Source organism: Xyrauchen texanus, chromosome 40 (assembly GCF_025860055.1).
Source record: "Xyrauchen texanus isolate HMW12.3.18 chromosome 40, RBS_HiC_50CHRs, whole genome shotgun sequence".
Taxonomy (NCBI): domain Eukaryota; kingdom Metazoa; phylum Chordata; class Actinopteri; order Cypriniformes; family Catostomidae; genus Xyrauchen; species Xyrauchen texanus.
In genome coordinates, this window is record NC_068315.1 from 495,353 (window position 1) to 508,640 (window position 13,288).

The 13,288-nt window shown below is 40.8% G+C and overlaps 1 protein-coding gene across 1 annotated transcript in view; it reads left to right on the forward strand.

Annotated features, from left to right (window-relative positions):
* Nucleotides 1-8,834, forward strand: part of LOC127633626 (fumarate hydratase, mitochondrial-like) — a 15,808-nt gene extending 6,974 nt beyond the window's left edge. The window contains exons 8-10 of the mRNA XM_052112855.1: nt 1,424-1,551; nt 1,818-1,971; nt 6,053-8,834. Coding sequence (XP_051968815.1) covers nt 1,424-1,551; nt 1,818-1,971; nt 6,053-6,195 — 425 coding nt within the window. The 3' untranslated portion in view covers nt 6,196-8,834. The remainder of the gene's footprint in view (nt 1-1,423; nt 1,552-1,817; nt 1,972-6,052) is intronic.
* The last annotated feature ends 4,454 nt before the right edge of the window (nt 8,835-13,288 follow it).

Here is a 13,288-nt window from a genome sequence, read left to right on the forward strand (position 1 = left end):
TCTGTCTGTCTGTCTGTCTGTCTGTCTACTCTTTTGTCTGTCTGTCTGTCTGTCTACTCTTTTGTCTGTCTGTCTGTCTAGTCTTTTGTCTGTCTGTCTGTCTGTCTACTCTTTTGTCTGTCTGTCTGTCTGTCTGTCTACTCTTTTGTCTGTCTGTCTGTCTGTCTGTCTACTCTTTTGTCTGTCTGTCTGTCTGTCTATCTGTCTAGTCTTTTGTCTGTCTGTCTGTCTGTCTGTCTGCTCTTTTGTCTGTCTGTCTGTCTGTCTACTCTTTTGTCTGTCTGTCTGTCTACTCTTTTGTCTGTCTATGTACTCTTCTGTCTGTCTGTCTGTCTATGTACTCTTCTGTCTGTCTGTCTGTCTATGTACTCTTCTGTCTGTCTGTCTGTCTGTCTGTCTATGTACTCTTCTGTCTGTCTGTCTTCTCTTTTGTCTGTCTGTCTACTCTTTTGTCTGTCTGTCTGTCTACTCTTTTGTCTGTCTGTCTGTCTGTCTTCTCATCTGTCTGTCTGTCTGTCTTCTCTTTTGTCTGTCTGTCTACTCTTTTGTCTGTCTGTTTGTCTACTCTTTTGTCTGTCTACTCTTTTGTCTGTCTGTCTGTCTGTCTTCTCTTTTGTCTGTCTGTCTGTCTTCTCATCTGTCTGTCTGTCTGTCTGTCTACTCTTTTGTCTGTCTGTCTGTCTACTCTTTTGTCTGTCTGTCTGTCTGTCTACTCTTTTGTCTGTCTGTCTGTCTGTCTGTCTACTCTTTTGTCTGTCTGTCTGTCTGTCTGTCTACTCTTTTGTCTGTCTGTCTGTCTGTCTGTCTACTCTTTTGTCTGTCTGTCTGTCTGTCTGTCTACTCTTTTGTCTGTCTGTCTACTCTTTTGTCTGTCTGTCTGTCTGTCTAGTCTTTTGTCTGTCTGTCTGTCTGTCTGTCTACTCTTTTGTCTGTCTGTCTGTCTGTCTACTCTTTTGTCTGTCTGTCTGTCTACTCTTTTGTCTGTCTGTCTGTCTGTTTAAGAAACTGTTATAAATGTAGTAATAAATGTGTTATAAGTCTACAGCACTGACAGTGTTTCTGCAGTATTTAGTGAGACTGTGGTGGACGTCAGACTCTCTCGAGGGGTTCAGGGGGTTTGCGCCCCGTAAGACAATTGTGTACATTTGAAAGTTAAATGCATCATTCTGGTGTACTTTGGGATGTTCAGTTTTCAGTCGGGACTGTAAAGACAGTAACCCCTTGTGTCATTGCCCACATGGGGCTTCTGCCACCCCTTCAATTCAGGGATTATCTCCCAATCTTTTCCATTCTTTTGGGAGTATGTGTGAGTAATGTCCAAAGCTGTGTGTATGTATATTTGTATTATGTGTATATAAGTTTAATAAAGTGTGTGTGTGTGTGTGTGTGTGTGTGTGTGTGTGTGTGTGTGTGTGTGTGTCAGGTAAGGTGAACCCCACGCAGTGTGAGGCTATAACTATGGTGGCCGCTCAGGTGATGGGGAATCATGTGGCCGTGACTATCGGAGGAAGTAATGGACACTTTGAACTCAACGTTTTCAAGCCAATGATTGTGAGTGATTGTGTTTATGATGCACTTTTGCTTTAGTGGTGAATCACTTTAGATCAGTATTTAATCATTTATAACAATACTCCATAATAAACAACATGTTTTCTTCATTTATCACATAAACAAACATTAAAACTGTCGTGAAATTGCTTCGTTTTATATTGCAAACAAAATGAATGCAAATATATTGTGACTATTTTATTATTATTATTTGTTATCCAGCGTTAGCTGGTTTCATGATTTGAACATTATTTGTGTTTCTCCGGCAGATTAAGAATGTTTTGCACTCTGCCCGGCTGCTGGGCGACGCCTCCGTGTCCTTCTCTAATAACTGTGTTGTTGGAATTGAAGCGAACACGGAGAGAATCAGCAAACTGATGAATGAATCGCTGATGTTGGTCACCGCGCTCAATCCTCATATAGGTAACAGACAGCAGAGGGCGCTGTAACCTCATATAGCTGTGTGTGTTGAATGTTCAAGCTGCTCTTTAACATACAATAAAACATATGCTGCTTTTCCACCATGGAGATGAACATTTCTAGCATTTCCACTGGAGCACGATTCGGCACAGCACGATTATAAACCATTCTTGGACCGGACATTCTCGGCACGGTTAGCTAACCGTACTCAATATATCATATACAATTTATGTAAAAAAAATTTCTCCCCAATTTGTAACGCCCAATTCCCGATGTGCTCCAAGTCCTTGTGGTGGTGTAGTGACTCGCCTCAATCTGGGTGCGTCGCATCTTTAATGCGGTTATATTTAATGCGTTACGTCTTTAATGCGATTATATTTAATGCGTCACATCTTTAATGCGGTTATATTTAATGCGTTACGTCTTTAATGCGGTTATATTTAATGCGTTACGTCTTTAATGCGGTTATATTTAATACGTTGCATCTTTAATGCGGTTATATTTAATGCGTCGCATCTTTAATGCGGTTATATTTAATACGTTGCATCTTTAATGCGGTTATATTTAATGCATCACATCTTTAATGCGGTTATATTTAATGCGTTACATCTTTAATGCGGTTATATTTAATGCGTTACGTCTTTAATGCGGTTATATTTAATACGTTGCATCTTTAATGCGGTTATATTTAATGCGTCGCATCTTTAATGCGGTTAGATTTAACGCGTTACATCTTTAATGTGGTTAGATTTAACGCGTTACATCTTTAATGCGGTTAGATTTAATGCGTTGCATCTTTAATGCGGTTATATTTAATGCGTCACATCTTTAATACGGTTACATTTAATGCGTCACATCTTTAATGCGGTTACATTTAATGCGTTACATCTTTAATGCGGTTACATTTAATGTGTTACATCGTTAATGCGGTTATATTTAATGCGTCACATCTTTAATACGGTTACATTTAATGCGTTACATCATTAATGCGGTTACATTTAATGCGTTACATCTTTAATGCGGTTATATTTAATGCGTCACATCTTTAATACGGTTACATTTAATGCGTTACATCGTTAATGCGTTACATCTTTAATGCGGTTACATTTAATGCGTTACATCGTTAATGCGGTTATATTTAATGCGTTGCATCTTTAATGCGGTTATATTTAATACGTTGCATCTTTAATGCGGTTATATTTAACGTGTTACATCTTTAATGCGGTTATATTTAATGCGTTACATCATTAATGTGGTTATATTTAACGCGTTACATCTTTAATGCGGTTAAGCGTTACATCTTTAATGCGGTTATATTTAACGCGTTACATCTTTAATGCGGTTATATTTAATGCGTTGCATCTTTAATGCGGTTATATTTAACGCGTTACATCTTTAATGCGGTTATATTTAACGCGTTGCATCTTTAATGCGGTTATATTTAACGCGTTACATCTTTAATGCGGTTATATTTAACGCGTTACATCTTTAATGCGGTTATATTTAACGCGTTGCATCTTTATTGCGGTTATATTTAACGCGTTACATCTTTAATGCGGTTATATTTAACGCGTTGCATCTTTAATGCGGTTATATTTAATGCGTCGCATCTTTAATGCGGTTATATTTAATACGTTGCATCTTTAATGCGGTTATATTTAATGCATCGCATCTTTAATGCGGTTATATTTAATGCATCACGTCTTTAATGCGGTTATATTTAATGCGTTACGTCTTTAATGCGGTTATATTTAATACGTTGCATCTTTAATGCGGTTATATTTAATACGTCACATCTTTAATGCGGTTAGATTTAACGCGTTACATCTTTAATGTGGTTAGATTTAACGCGTTACATCTTTAATGTGGTTAGATTTAACGCGTTGCATCTTTAATGCGGTTATATTTAATGCGTCACATCTTTAATACGGTTACATTTAATGCGTCACATCTTTAATGCGGTTACATTTAATGCGTTACATCTTTAATGCGGTTACATTTAATGCGTTACATCGTTAATGCGGTTATATTTAATGCGTCACATCTTTAATACGGTTACATTTAATGCGTTACATCATTAATGCGGTTACATTTAATGCGTTACATCTTTAATGCGGTTATATTTAATGCGTCACATCTTTAATACGGTTACATTTAATGCGTTACATCGTTAATGCGTTACATCTTTAATGCGGTTACATTTAATGCGTTGCATCTTTAATGCGGTTATATTTAATACGTTGCATCTTTAATGCGGTTATATTTAACGTGTTACATCTTTAATGCGGTTATATTTAATGCGTTACATCATTAATGCGGTTATATTTAACGCGTTACATCTTTAATGCGGTTAAGCGTTACATCTTTAATGCGGTTATATTTAACGCGTTACATCTTTAATGTGGTTATATTTAACGCGTTGCATCTTTAATGCGGTTATATTTAACGCGTTACATCTTTAATGCGGTTATATTTAACGCGTTACAGCTTTATTGCGGTTATATTTAACGCGTTACAGCTTTATTGCGGTTATATTTAACGCGTTACATCTTTAATGCCGTTATATTTAACGCGTTACATCTTTAATGCGGTTAGATTTAATGCGTTACATCTTTAATGCGGTTAGATTTAACGCGTTACATCTTTAATGCGGTTATATTTAACGCGTTACATCTTTAATGCGGTTATATTTAATACGTTGCATCTTTAATGCGGTTATATTTAACGCGTTACATCTTTAATGCGGTTAGATTTAACGCGTTACATCTTTAATGTGGTTATATTTAATGCGTCACATCTTTAATACGGTTACATTTAATGCGTCACATATTTAATACGGTTACATTTAATGCGTCACATCGTTAATGCGGTTATAATGCGTCACATCTTTAATACGGTTACATTTAATGCGTTACATCTTTAATGCGGTTACATTTAATGCGTCACATCTTTAATACGGTTACATTTAATGCGGTTACATTTAATGCGTCACATCTTTAATACGGTTACATTTAATGCGTTCCATCGTTAATAGCGGTTACATTTAATGCGTTACATCTTTAATGCGGTTATATTTAATGCATCACATCTTTAATACGGTTACATTTAATGCCTTACATCGTTAATGCGGTTACATTTAATGCGTTACATCTTTAATGTGGTTACATTTAATGCGTTACATCGTTAATGCGGTTATATTTATTGCGTTGCATTTTAATGCGGTTACATTTAATGCGGTACATCTTTAATGCAGTTATATTTAATGCGGTTACATTTAATGCGGTACATCTTTAATGCAGTTATATTTAATGCGGTTACATTTAATGCGGTACATCTTTAATGCAGTTATATTTAATGCGGTTACATTTAATGCGGTACATCTTTAATGCGGTTATATTTAATGTGTTGCATCTTTAATGCGGTTATATTTAATGCGTTAAATCTTTAATGCAGTTATATTTAACGCGTTACATCTTTAATGCAGTTATATTTAATGCGGTAACATTTAATGCGTTATATCTTTAATGCGGTCACATTTAATGCGTTACATCTTTAATGCAGTTATATTTAATGCGTTACATCTTTTATTAAAGTTCAAATAATACGGATGCAGGTCATCTATTTAGCTACAAACTGTTTTTATTTTATTATTAACGACACATTTCTCTGTGCGGTCAGCGCCTCTTCTGTGAGTCGTGTGAATGTCCCGATCTAAGGGGGAGAGATTGAAGCTGCACCGGCTGATGCACACTCTGTCACGGGACCCTCGTCCCTCGAGCGCACACACTTAATGCAGCTAGATTATAACGTGATGATTTGTGACTTATTGAATCACAGTATCACAAGTGTCACTGTGTGTTTTTTATCGTAAAGAACATTGTCAATACTCAGCTTTATTAATAAGAGCGAGTTTGTGTTTTTGTGAGTTAAAGATGGATTAAAGAGAGGTGAGAGAGTCTTCGCCCCATTACACACGGCAACAAAATATGCTTTTAAATGGTCTTTTTAAGCTTGTTTTCCAATATAAATATCTAAAAATCTGGCTATTATCAGTCAGACGTCTCTGATGTCTTCTCGTCTGCAGGTTATGATAAAGCCGCCACTATTGCAAAGACGGCGCATAAAGAGGGCTCGACTCTTAAAGCGACAGCCATCAAGCTGGGTTACCTGACTGAGGAGCAGTTCGAGCAGTGGGTGCGACCGCAGGACATGCTGGGACCCAAATAGACTGTAAACACACCACAGCACTCCTGGATACAATAAAACACACGTTTGTTGACATGCAGCGTCGTCCCTTTGTGTCCTTGATAAATTCACTCAATGTCTGAAGTGTCTTCTGTCGTCACTCTTTCAATGATTGATCAGAAAAGTTCCTTTTGAAAGTGCTGAACAGTTCAACAGTATCGGACTCTTAAATGGGACATTAAAAGTTGACCATGTTTTGGATCACTACTTTAAAGAATGTGAAATGTCAGAATAAGGTAGGTTAGGTTTACACACACTTTGTTATTATTTGGTGGCATCATTGACTTTAAATAGTTTAACTTGGGTCAAATGTTTTGGGTTTCCTTCCACAAGCTTCTCCCAATAAGCTGGAATTGTGTCCTGTTCCTCCAGACAGAACTGCTGTAACTGAGTCCGGTTTGTCAAGTCCCATTGCTCACACACACTTTATCAGGTCTGTCCACAAATGTTCAATCGGATTGAGGTCAGGACTTTGTGATGCCGCTCCAGCAGCTTGACTTTGTGTCCTTAAGCCACAACTCTGGAGGTGTGCTTGGGGTCAGTGTCCATTTGGAAGACCCATTTGTGACCGAGCTTTAACTTCCTGTCTGATGTCTTGAGATGTTGCTTCAATATATCCACATCATTTAATGCATCTATTTAGTGAAGTGCACCCGTCCCTCCTGCAGCACCCCCACAACATGATGCTGCACCCCCATGCTTCACAGTTGGGATGCTGTTCTTCAGCTTTCAAGCCTCATAACGATGATCATTATGGCCAAACAGTTCAATATGTGTTTCATCAGACCAGAGGACATTTCCCCAAAAGTCAGATCTTTGTCCCCATGTGCACTTGCAAACTGTATTCTGGCTTGTTTATGGTGGTTTTGGAGCAGCGGCTTCTTCCTTGCTGAGCACCTTTCAGGTGATGTCCATATAGGACTGGTTTTGCTGTGGATCTAGATACTCGTCCACCTGTTTCCTCCAGCATCTTCACAAGGTCCTTTGCTGTTGTTCTGGGATTGATTTGCACTTTTCACACAAACTACGTTCATCTCTAGGAGACAGAATGCGTCTCCTTCCTGAGTGGTGTGATGACTGTGTGGTCACATGGTGTTTATACTTGTGTACTATTGTTTGTACAGATGAACGTGGCGCCTTCAGGAGTTTGGAAATTGCTCCCAAGGATGAACCAGACTCGTGGAGGTCCACAATTGTTTTTATGAGGTCTTGGCTGATTCCTTTAGATTTTCCCATGATGTCAAGCAAAGAGGCACAGAGTTTGAAGGCTTTAAAATACATCCACAGGTACACCTCTAATTCAGCACACCTCCTATCAGAAGCTAATTGGCTAAAGGTTTGACATCATGTTCTGGAATGTTCCAAGCTGCTTAAAGGCACAGTTAACTTAGTGTATGTAAACTTCTGACCCACTGGAATTGTGTTATAGTCAATTAAAAGTGACAGAATCAGTCTGTAAACCATTGATGGAAAAATTACTCATATCATGCACAAAGTAGACGTCCTAAACGACTCGCCAAAACTATAGTGTGCTAATATGAAATCTGTGGAGTGGTTAAAAAATGAGTTGAAATACTTCAAACTAAGTGTTATAACCTTCTGTATAAACTGAACATTTAATATGTAAAATAATGTTCCTGTGTGTTATATGATGATACCAACATTTCAGTGTGAATGACAACATTTACAAATTCACAGCAACTTATCTGTCATCCTCCTGTTCTTACCTACTTTTATGTTTCTAATTTTCTCTGATATTTCTTTCATGGATGGTTGCATACGTTTGGTTGCTCATCACTTGATTATATAACTATAAACCATTGTCAACCGGTCTGATTTTTGTAATTAATTTGAATGTGTCAGTGTTAGCTAAGAAATTAACGTATTAGTGGTCCTAAAAATAGGCTTCATTTTCATTATACAGTAGATGTAACTTTTTTAACGGTTGATTTTTGGGGTGAAATATGACCGATAGATGTTCTTGGCGGGTTTTGTGAGATTCACCCGTCTGTCCATAAGGTCTTTATTAAAGCAGAATGCCTGGATGACATCACTCCAGATGATCCCTACAGAGGGAACACCACCAGCTGGTCTTCCTGAAGTCAAATGCTGGCATTTCACCCGCTCTTCTGTTTCCTGATGCTCATGTCATTACTGAAAGCCTGTATGAGTTGATTCCTGGTGTGCCTCAGGGCTCAGTGTTAGGGCCGTTCATATTGATTCACACTGGACCAGCAGGAGTCGCGGTGACATATGGTCACAATAGGAGAAATGCTCCTGCAGAAGATGACGGAGGTGAGTGTTCACAGGGGTGTGTGGTTGCCTAGCGACGCAGGTGTTTGTGCAGGAGACGTGAGGTGTGACATATGGCATCTCTGCAGGGTCGGGATCTCGCTGTCTGTGCATGATAATGTTTGCTTTTTATTAGTGTGCAATGAGATAACATTACTGTATGTGACCTACCTGATTAGGATGTGTGTGTATTGACATACATACTGTATACAATATAGTGTATATATAGAGAGAGAGAGAGAGAAAGAAAGAGTGAGAGACTATGGGGTAAGTTGTCACAATGGCTGAATCTACTGTAAGCAACTATATGGTTTTGAGACATAATCCAAGCAGAGGATTATATTATATATAAATAAAATATTTGTGATTTCTGACCTCCAATGCATACATTAAGACAAGCGTATTTTACTGTAAATGTGTGGGCAAGTTGTCATGTGTTTTTTATATGTTATCATTTATAACAATTTAAAGTTATATATAATTTATTAATAATCGTTTCTGTTTCAAAACTGTTGACAACAACACATTTGTTTTACATATATAACAACACAAACATATTATTTAAATATTTTAATCAATATAACTAGATATATTTAATTAGGGAGGCATTCCTTGCGAAAATGGTACGTATTTGTAGTAAATCCGAAATAAACACAAATAAAATTTGGTTGCTACAATGTTACTATAGTAAAATCATGGTTAATGTTCATAAGGGTTAAAAAATAGCGTGACAACAATGAACTGAACTTAAATGTATTCTTGATATAATAAACAAGAAAACCCAATTTATATATATATATATAAATTTAATCGAAATATAGTTCTAAACCGCAGCAATTAACCGAGTTTAGCATAATTAAGGAAAGTCCTTTTAAGGCTCCAAAGGGCTCAAGTGAATCAGTAAATCATTTCTGTGAACATGAACCGTCCATACGAGCGCAAATAATTGACAATATTGCAAAAATTTCTGTGCTACTACTGAAAAATATGAAGATATAAATATATATATGTTATGTTACAGCATCGCTACATTTAGTAACTGCTCCCCAACACTGGATATACTGTATTAATGTTCCCCTTTCAAGTTTGAGCTTTTCATTAATAGTTTTATGCTTCATAATCGTGTTACTGTTTAAATTGTGCTAAAAGAGTGGTGGTGGTGTAGTGGGTTAAAGCACATATCTGGTAATCAGGAGGTTGCTGGTTTGATCCACACAGACACCACCATTGTGTCCTTGAGTAAGACACTTAACTCCAGGTTGCTCCGGGGGGACTGTCCCTGTAATAAGTGCTCTGTATAATACATTGGTACTCAGAAGGTTGCTGGTTTGATCCACACAGACACCACCATTGTGTCCTTGAGTAAGACACTTAACTCCAGGTTGCTCCGGGGTAATTGTCCCTGTCCCTGCCAAATGCATAAATGTAAATGTAAATGTAGAACTGTAATCAGGAGGTTGCTGGTTAGATCACCACAGTCACCACCATTGTGTCCTTGAGTAAGACACTTAACTCCAGGTTGCTCCGGGGGGATTGTCCCTGTAATAAGTGCTCTGTATAATACATTGGTAATCAGAAGGTTGCTGGTTTGATCCCCACAGCCACCACCATTGTGTCCTTGAGTAAGACACTTAACTCCAGGTTGTTCCGGGGGGATTGTCCCTGTAATAAGTGCACTTTAAGTCACTTTGGGTAAAAGCATCTGCCAAATGCGTAAATGTAAATGTAAAAGACCTGTTGTAGGCTGTTTAATGACAGGTATACCCATGTGACAACTTACCCCAAATAGTGTGAGAACGTGCCCCACTATAGGGGAAATGTATTTATAGATATATTGACTTATTTAATGAGAAACCCATTCTGAGAAGTATTCACTGGAGTAAAGGGCATGGCCACTGACCTGCTCTCCACTGTAAATATTTAATGATAACTATCATATCATACCTGTCATTGATTTTCCTTCTCCAGTCACTAATGTAATTACATTCTGCTCTTTGGACTGAACCGATGGAACCTGCACAAGCAAAGCATCACAGACAGATATCGACTGACTTCTGCTAATGAGATTCTGCCATGTATTACATAAAACTAATAATGAATGTTACCTGAGAGGCTGGAAATGTCACCGCAGCTGTATATTACTGTGTTTCTGGTGCTCTTCTAAGAGTCTGGATCATTTCCTGTGGTCTGTGAGTGAAGCTGAAATGAACACTTATAATCATAGACAGGCTTTTAAAGTTTATTCTTTAGAACATTATCGATCTACGTATCATCTCACTCAGCCAGTGTCTTTCTTACTGTAGGTAGATGTTTCCATGGGAACATTGATTGATCCCGGAGAGGCGCTGATCATGCTACTGATTAACGTGCTAGCTACAGCTGTTCCACTCAGATTGCACTCCCTACTTAATACTTGTGTGCCCTCACTGTGTTCGCTAGATTATTGTTTGTGCCGTCAAGTGGCTAACCTTTCTCTCTTCATCTAGTTAGTGTTGTCTCATGTATCTGTTGGTTGCCTGTCTCTGCCCGCGTGTCGGGAAGTTTGGTTACCTTCCAGTTTGCTGTACGCCTGTCCTCGCTGCTCACAAATTCCTCATCTCTGCCCGTGTGTCGGGAAGTGTGGTTACCTTCCAGTTTGCTGTACGCCTGTCCTCGCTGCTCACAAATTCCTCATCTCTGCCCGTGTGTCGGGAAGTTTGGTTACCTTCCAGTTTGCTGTACGCCTGTCCTCGCTGCTCACAAATTCCTCATCTCTGCCCGTGTGTCGGGAAGTGTGGTTACCTTCCAGTTTGCTGTACGCCTGTCCTCGCTGCCCACGAATCGCCAGTGGATGATTCCTCGTCTCTGCCTGCGTGTCGGGAAGTTTGGTTACCTTCCAGTTTGCTGTACACCTGTCCTTACTGCCCACGAATCGCCAGTGGAGGATTCCTCGTCTCTGCCTGCGTGTCGGGAAGTTTGGTTACCTTCCAGTTTGCTGTACGTCTGTCCTCGCTGCCCACGAATCGCCAGTGGAGGATTCCTCGTCTCTGCCCGCGTGTCGGGAAGTGTGGTTACCTTCCAGTTTGCTGTACGCCTGTCCTCGCTGCCCACGAATCGCCAGTGGATGATTCCTCGTCTCTGCCTGCGTGTCGGGAAGTTTGGTTACCTTCCAGTTTGCTGTACGCCTGTCCTCGCTGCCCACGAATCGCCAGTGGAGGATTCCTCGTCTCTGCCCGCGTGTCGGGAAGTGTGGTTACCTTCCAGTTTGCTGTACGCCTGTCCTCGCTGCCCACAAATCGCCAGTGGAGGATTCCTCGTCTCTGCCAGTGTGTGGGAAGTGTGGTTACCTTCCAGTTTTCTGTACGCCTGTCCTCGCTGCCCACAAATCGCCAGTGGAGGATTCCTCGTCTCTGCCAGTGTGTCGGGAAGTTTGGTTACCTTCCAGTTTGCTGTACACCCGTCCTTACTGCCCACGAATTCCTCATCTCTGCCCGTGTGTCAGGAAGTTTGGTTAACATCCAGTTTGTGCCGTCAAGTGGCTAACCTTTCTCTCTTCATCTAGTTAGTGCTGTCTCGTGTATCTGTTGGTTGCCTGTCCTCACTGCCCACGAATCGCCAGTGGAGGATTCCTCGTCTCTGCCCGTGTGTCGGGAAGTGTGGTTACCTTCCAGTTTGCTGTACGCCTGTCCTCACTGCTCACGAATCGCCAATGGAGGATTCCTCGTCTCTGCCCGCGTGTCGGGAAGTTTGGTTACCTTCCAGTTTGCTGTACGCCTGTCCTCGCTGCCCACGAATCGCCAGTGGAGGATTCCTCATCTCTGCCAGTGTGTCAGGAAGTGTGGTTACCTTCCAGTTTGCTGTACGCCTGTCCTCGCTGCCCACAAATCGCCAGTGGAGGATTCCTCGTCTCTGCCAGTGTGTCAGGAAGTGTGGTTACCTTCCAGTTTGCTGTACGCCTGTCCTTACTGCCCACGAATCGCCAGTGGATGATTCCTCATCTCTGCCAGTGTGTCAGGAAGTGTGGTTACCTTCCAGTTTGCTGTACGCCTGTCCTCGCTGCTCACAAATTCCTCATCTCTGCCCGTGTGTCAGGAAGTTTGGTTAACATCCAGTTTGTGCTGTCAAGTGGCTAACCTTTCTCTCTTCATCTAGTTAGTGCTGTCTCGTGTATCTGTTGGTTGCCTGTCCTCACTGCTCACGAATCGCCAGTGGATGATTCCTCGTCTCTGCCCGTGTGTCGGGAAGTTTGGTTACCTTCCAGTTTGCTGTACGCCTGTCCTCACTGCTCACGAATCGCCAGTGGAGGATTCCTCGTCTCTGCCCGTGTGTCGGGAAGTGTGGTTACCTTCCAGTTTGCTGTACGCCTGTCCTCACTGCTCACGAATCGCCAGTGGATGATTCCTCGTCTCTGCCCGTGTGTCGGGAAGTGTGGTTACCTTCCAGTTTGCTGTACGCCTGTCCTCACTGCTCACGAATCGCCAGTGGATGATTCCTCGTCTCTGCCCGTGTGTCGGGAAGTGTGGTTACCTTCCAGTTTGCTGTACGCCTGTCCTCACTGCTCACGAATCGCCAGTGGATGATTCCTCGTCTCTGCCCGTGTGTCGGGAAGTGTGGTTACCTTCCAGTTTGCTGTACGCCTGTCCTCGCTGCCCACGAATCGACAGTGGATGATTCCTCGTCTCTGCCTGCGTGTCGGGAAGTTTGGTTACCTTCCAGTTTGCTGTACGCCTGTCCTCGCTGCCCACGAATCGCCAGTGGAGGATTCCTCGTCTCCGGCCGCGTGTTGGGAAGTGTGGTTACCTTC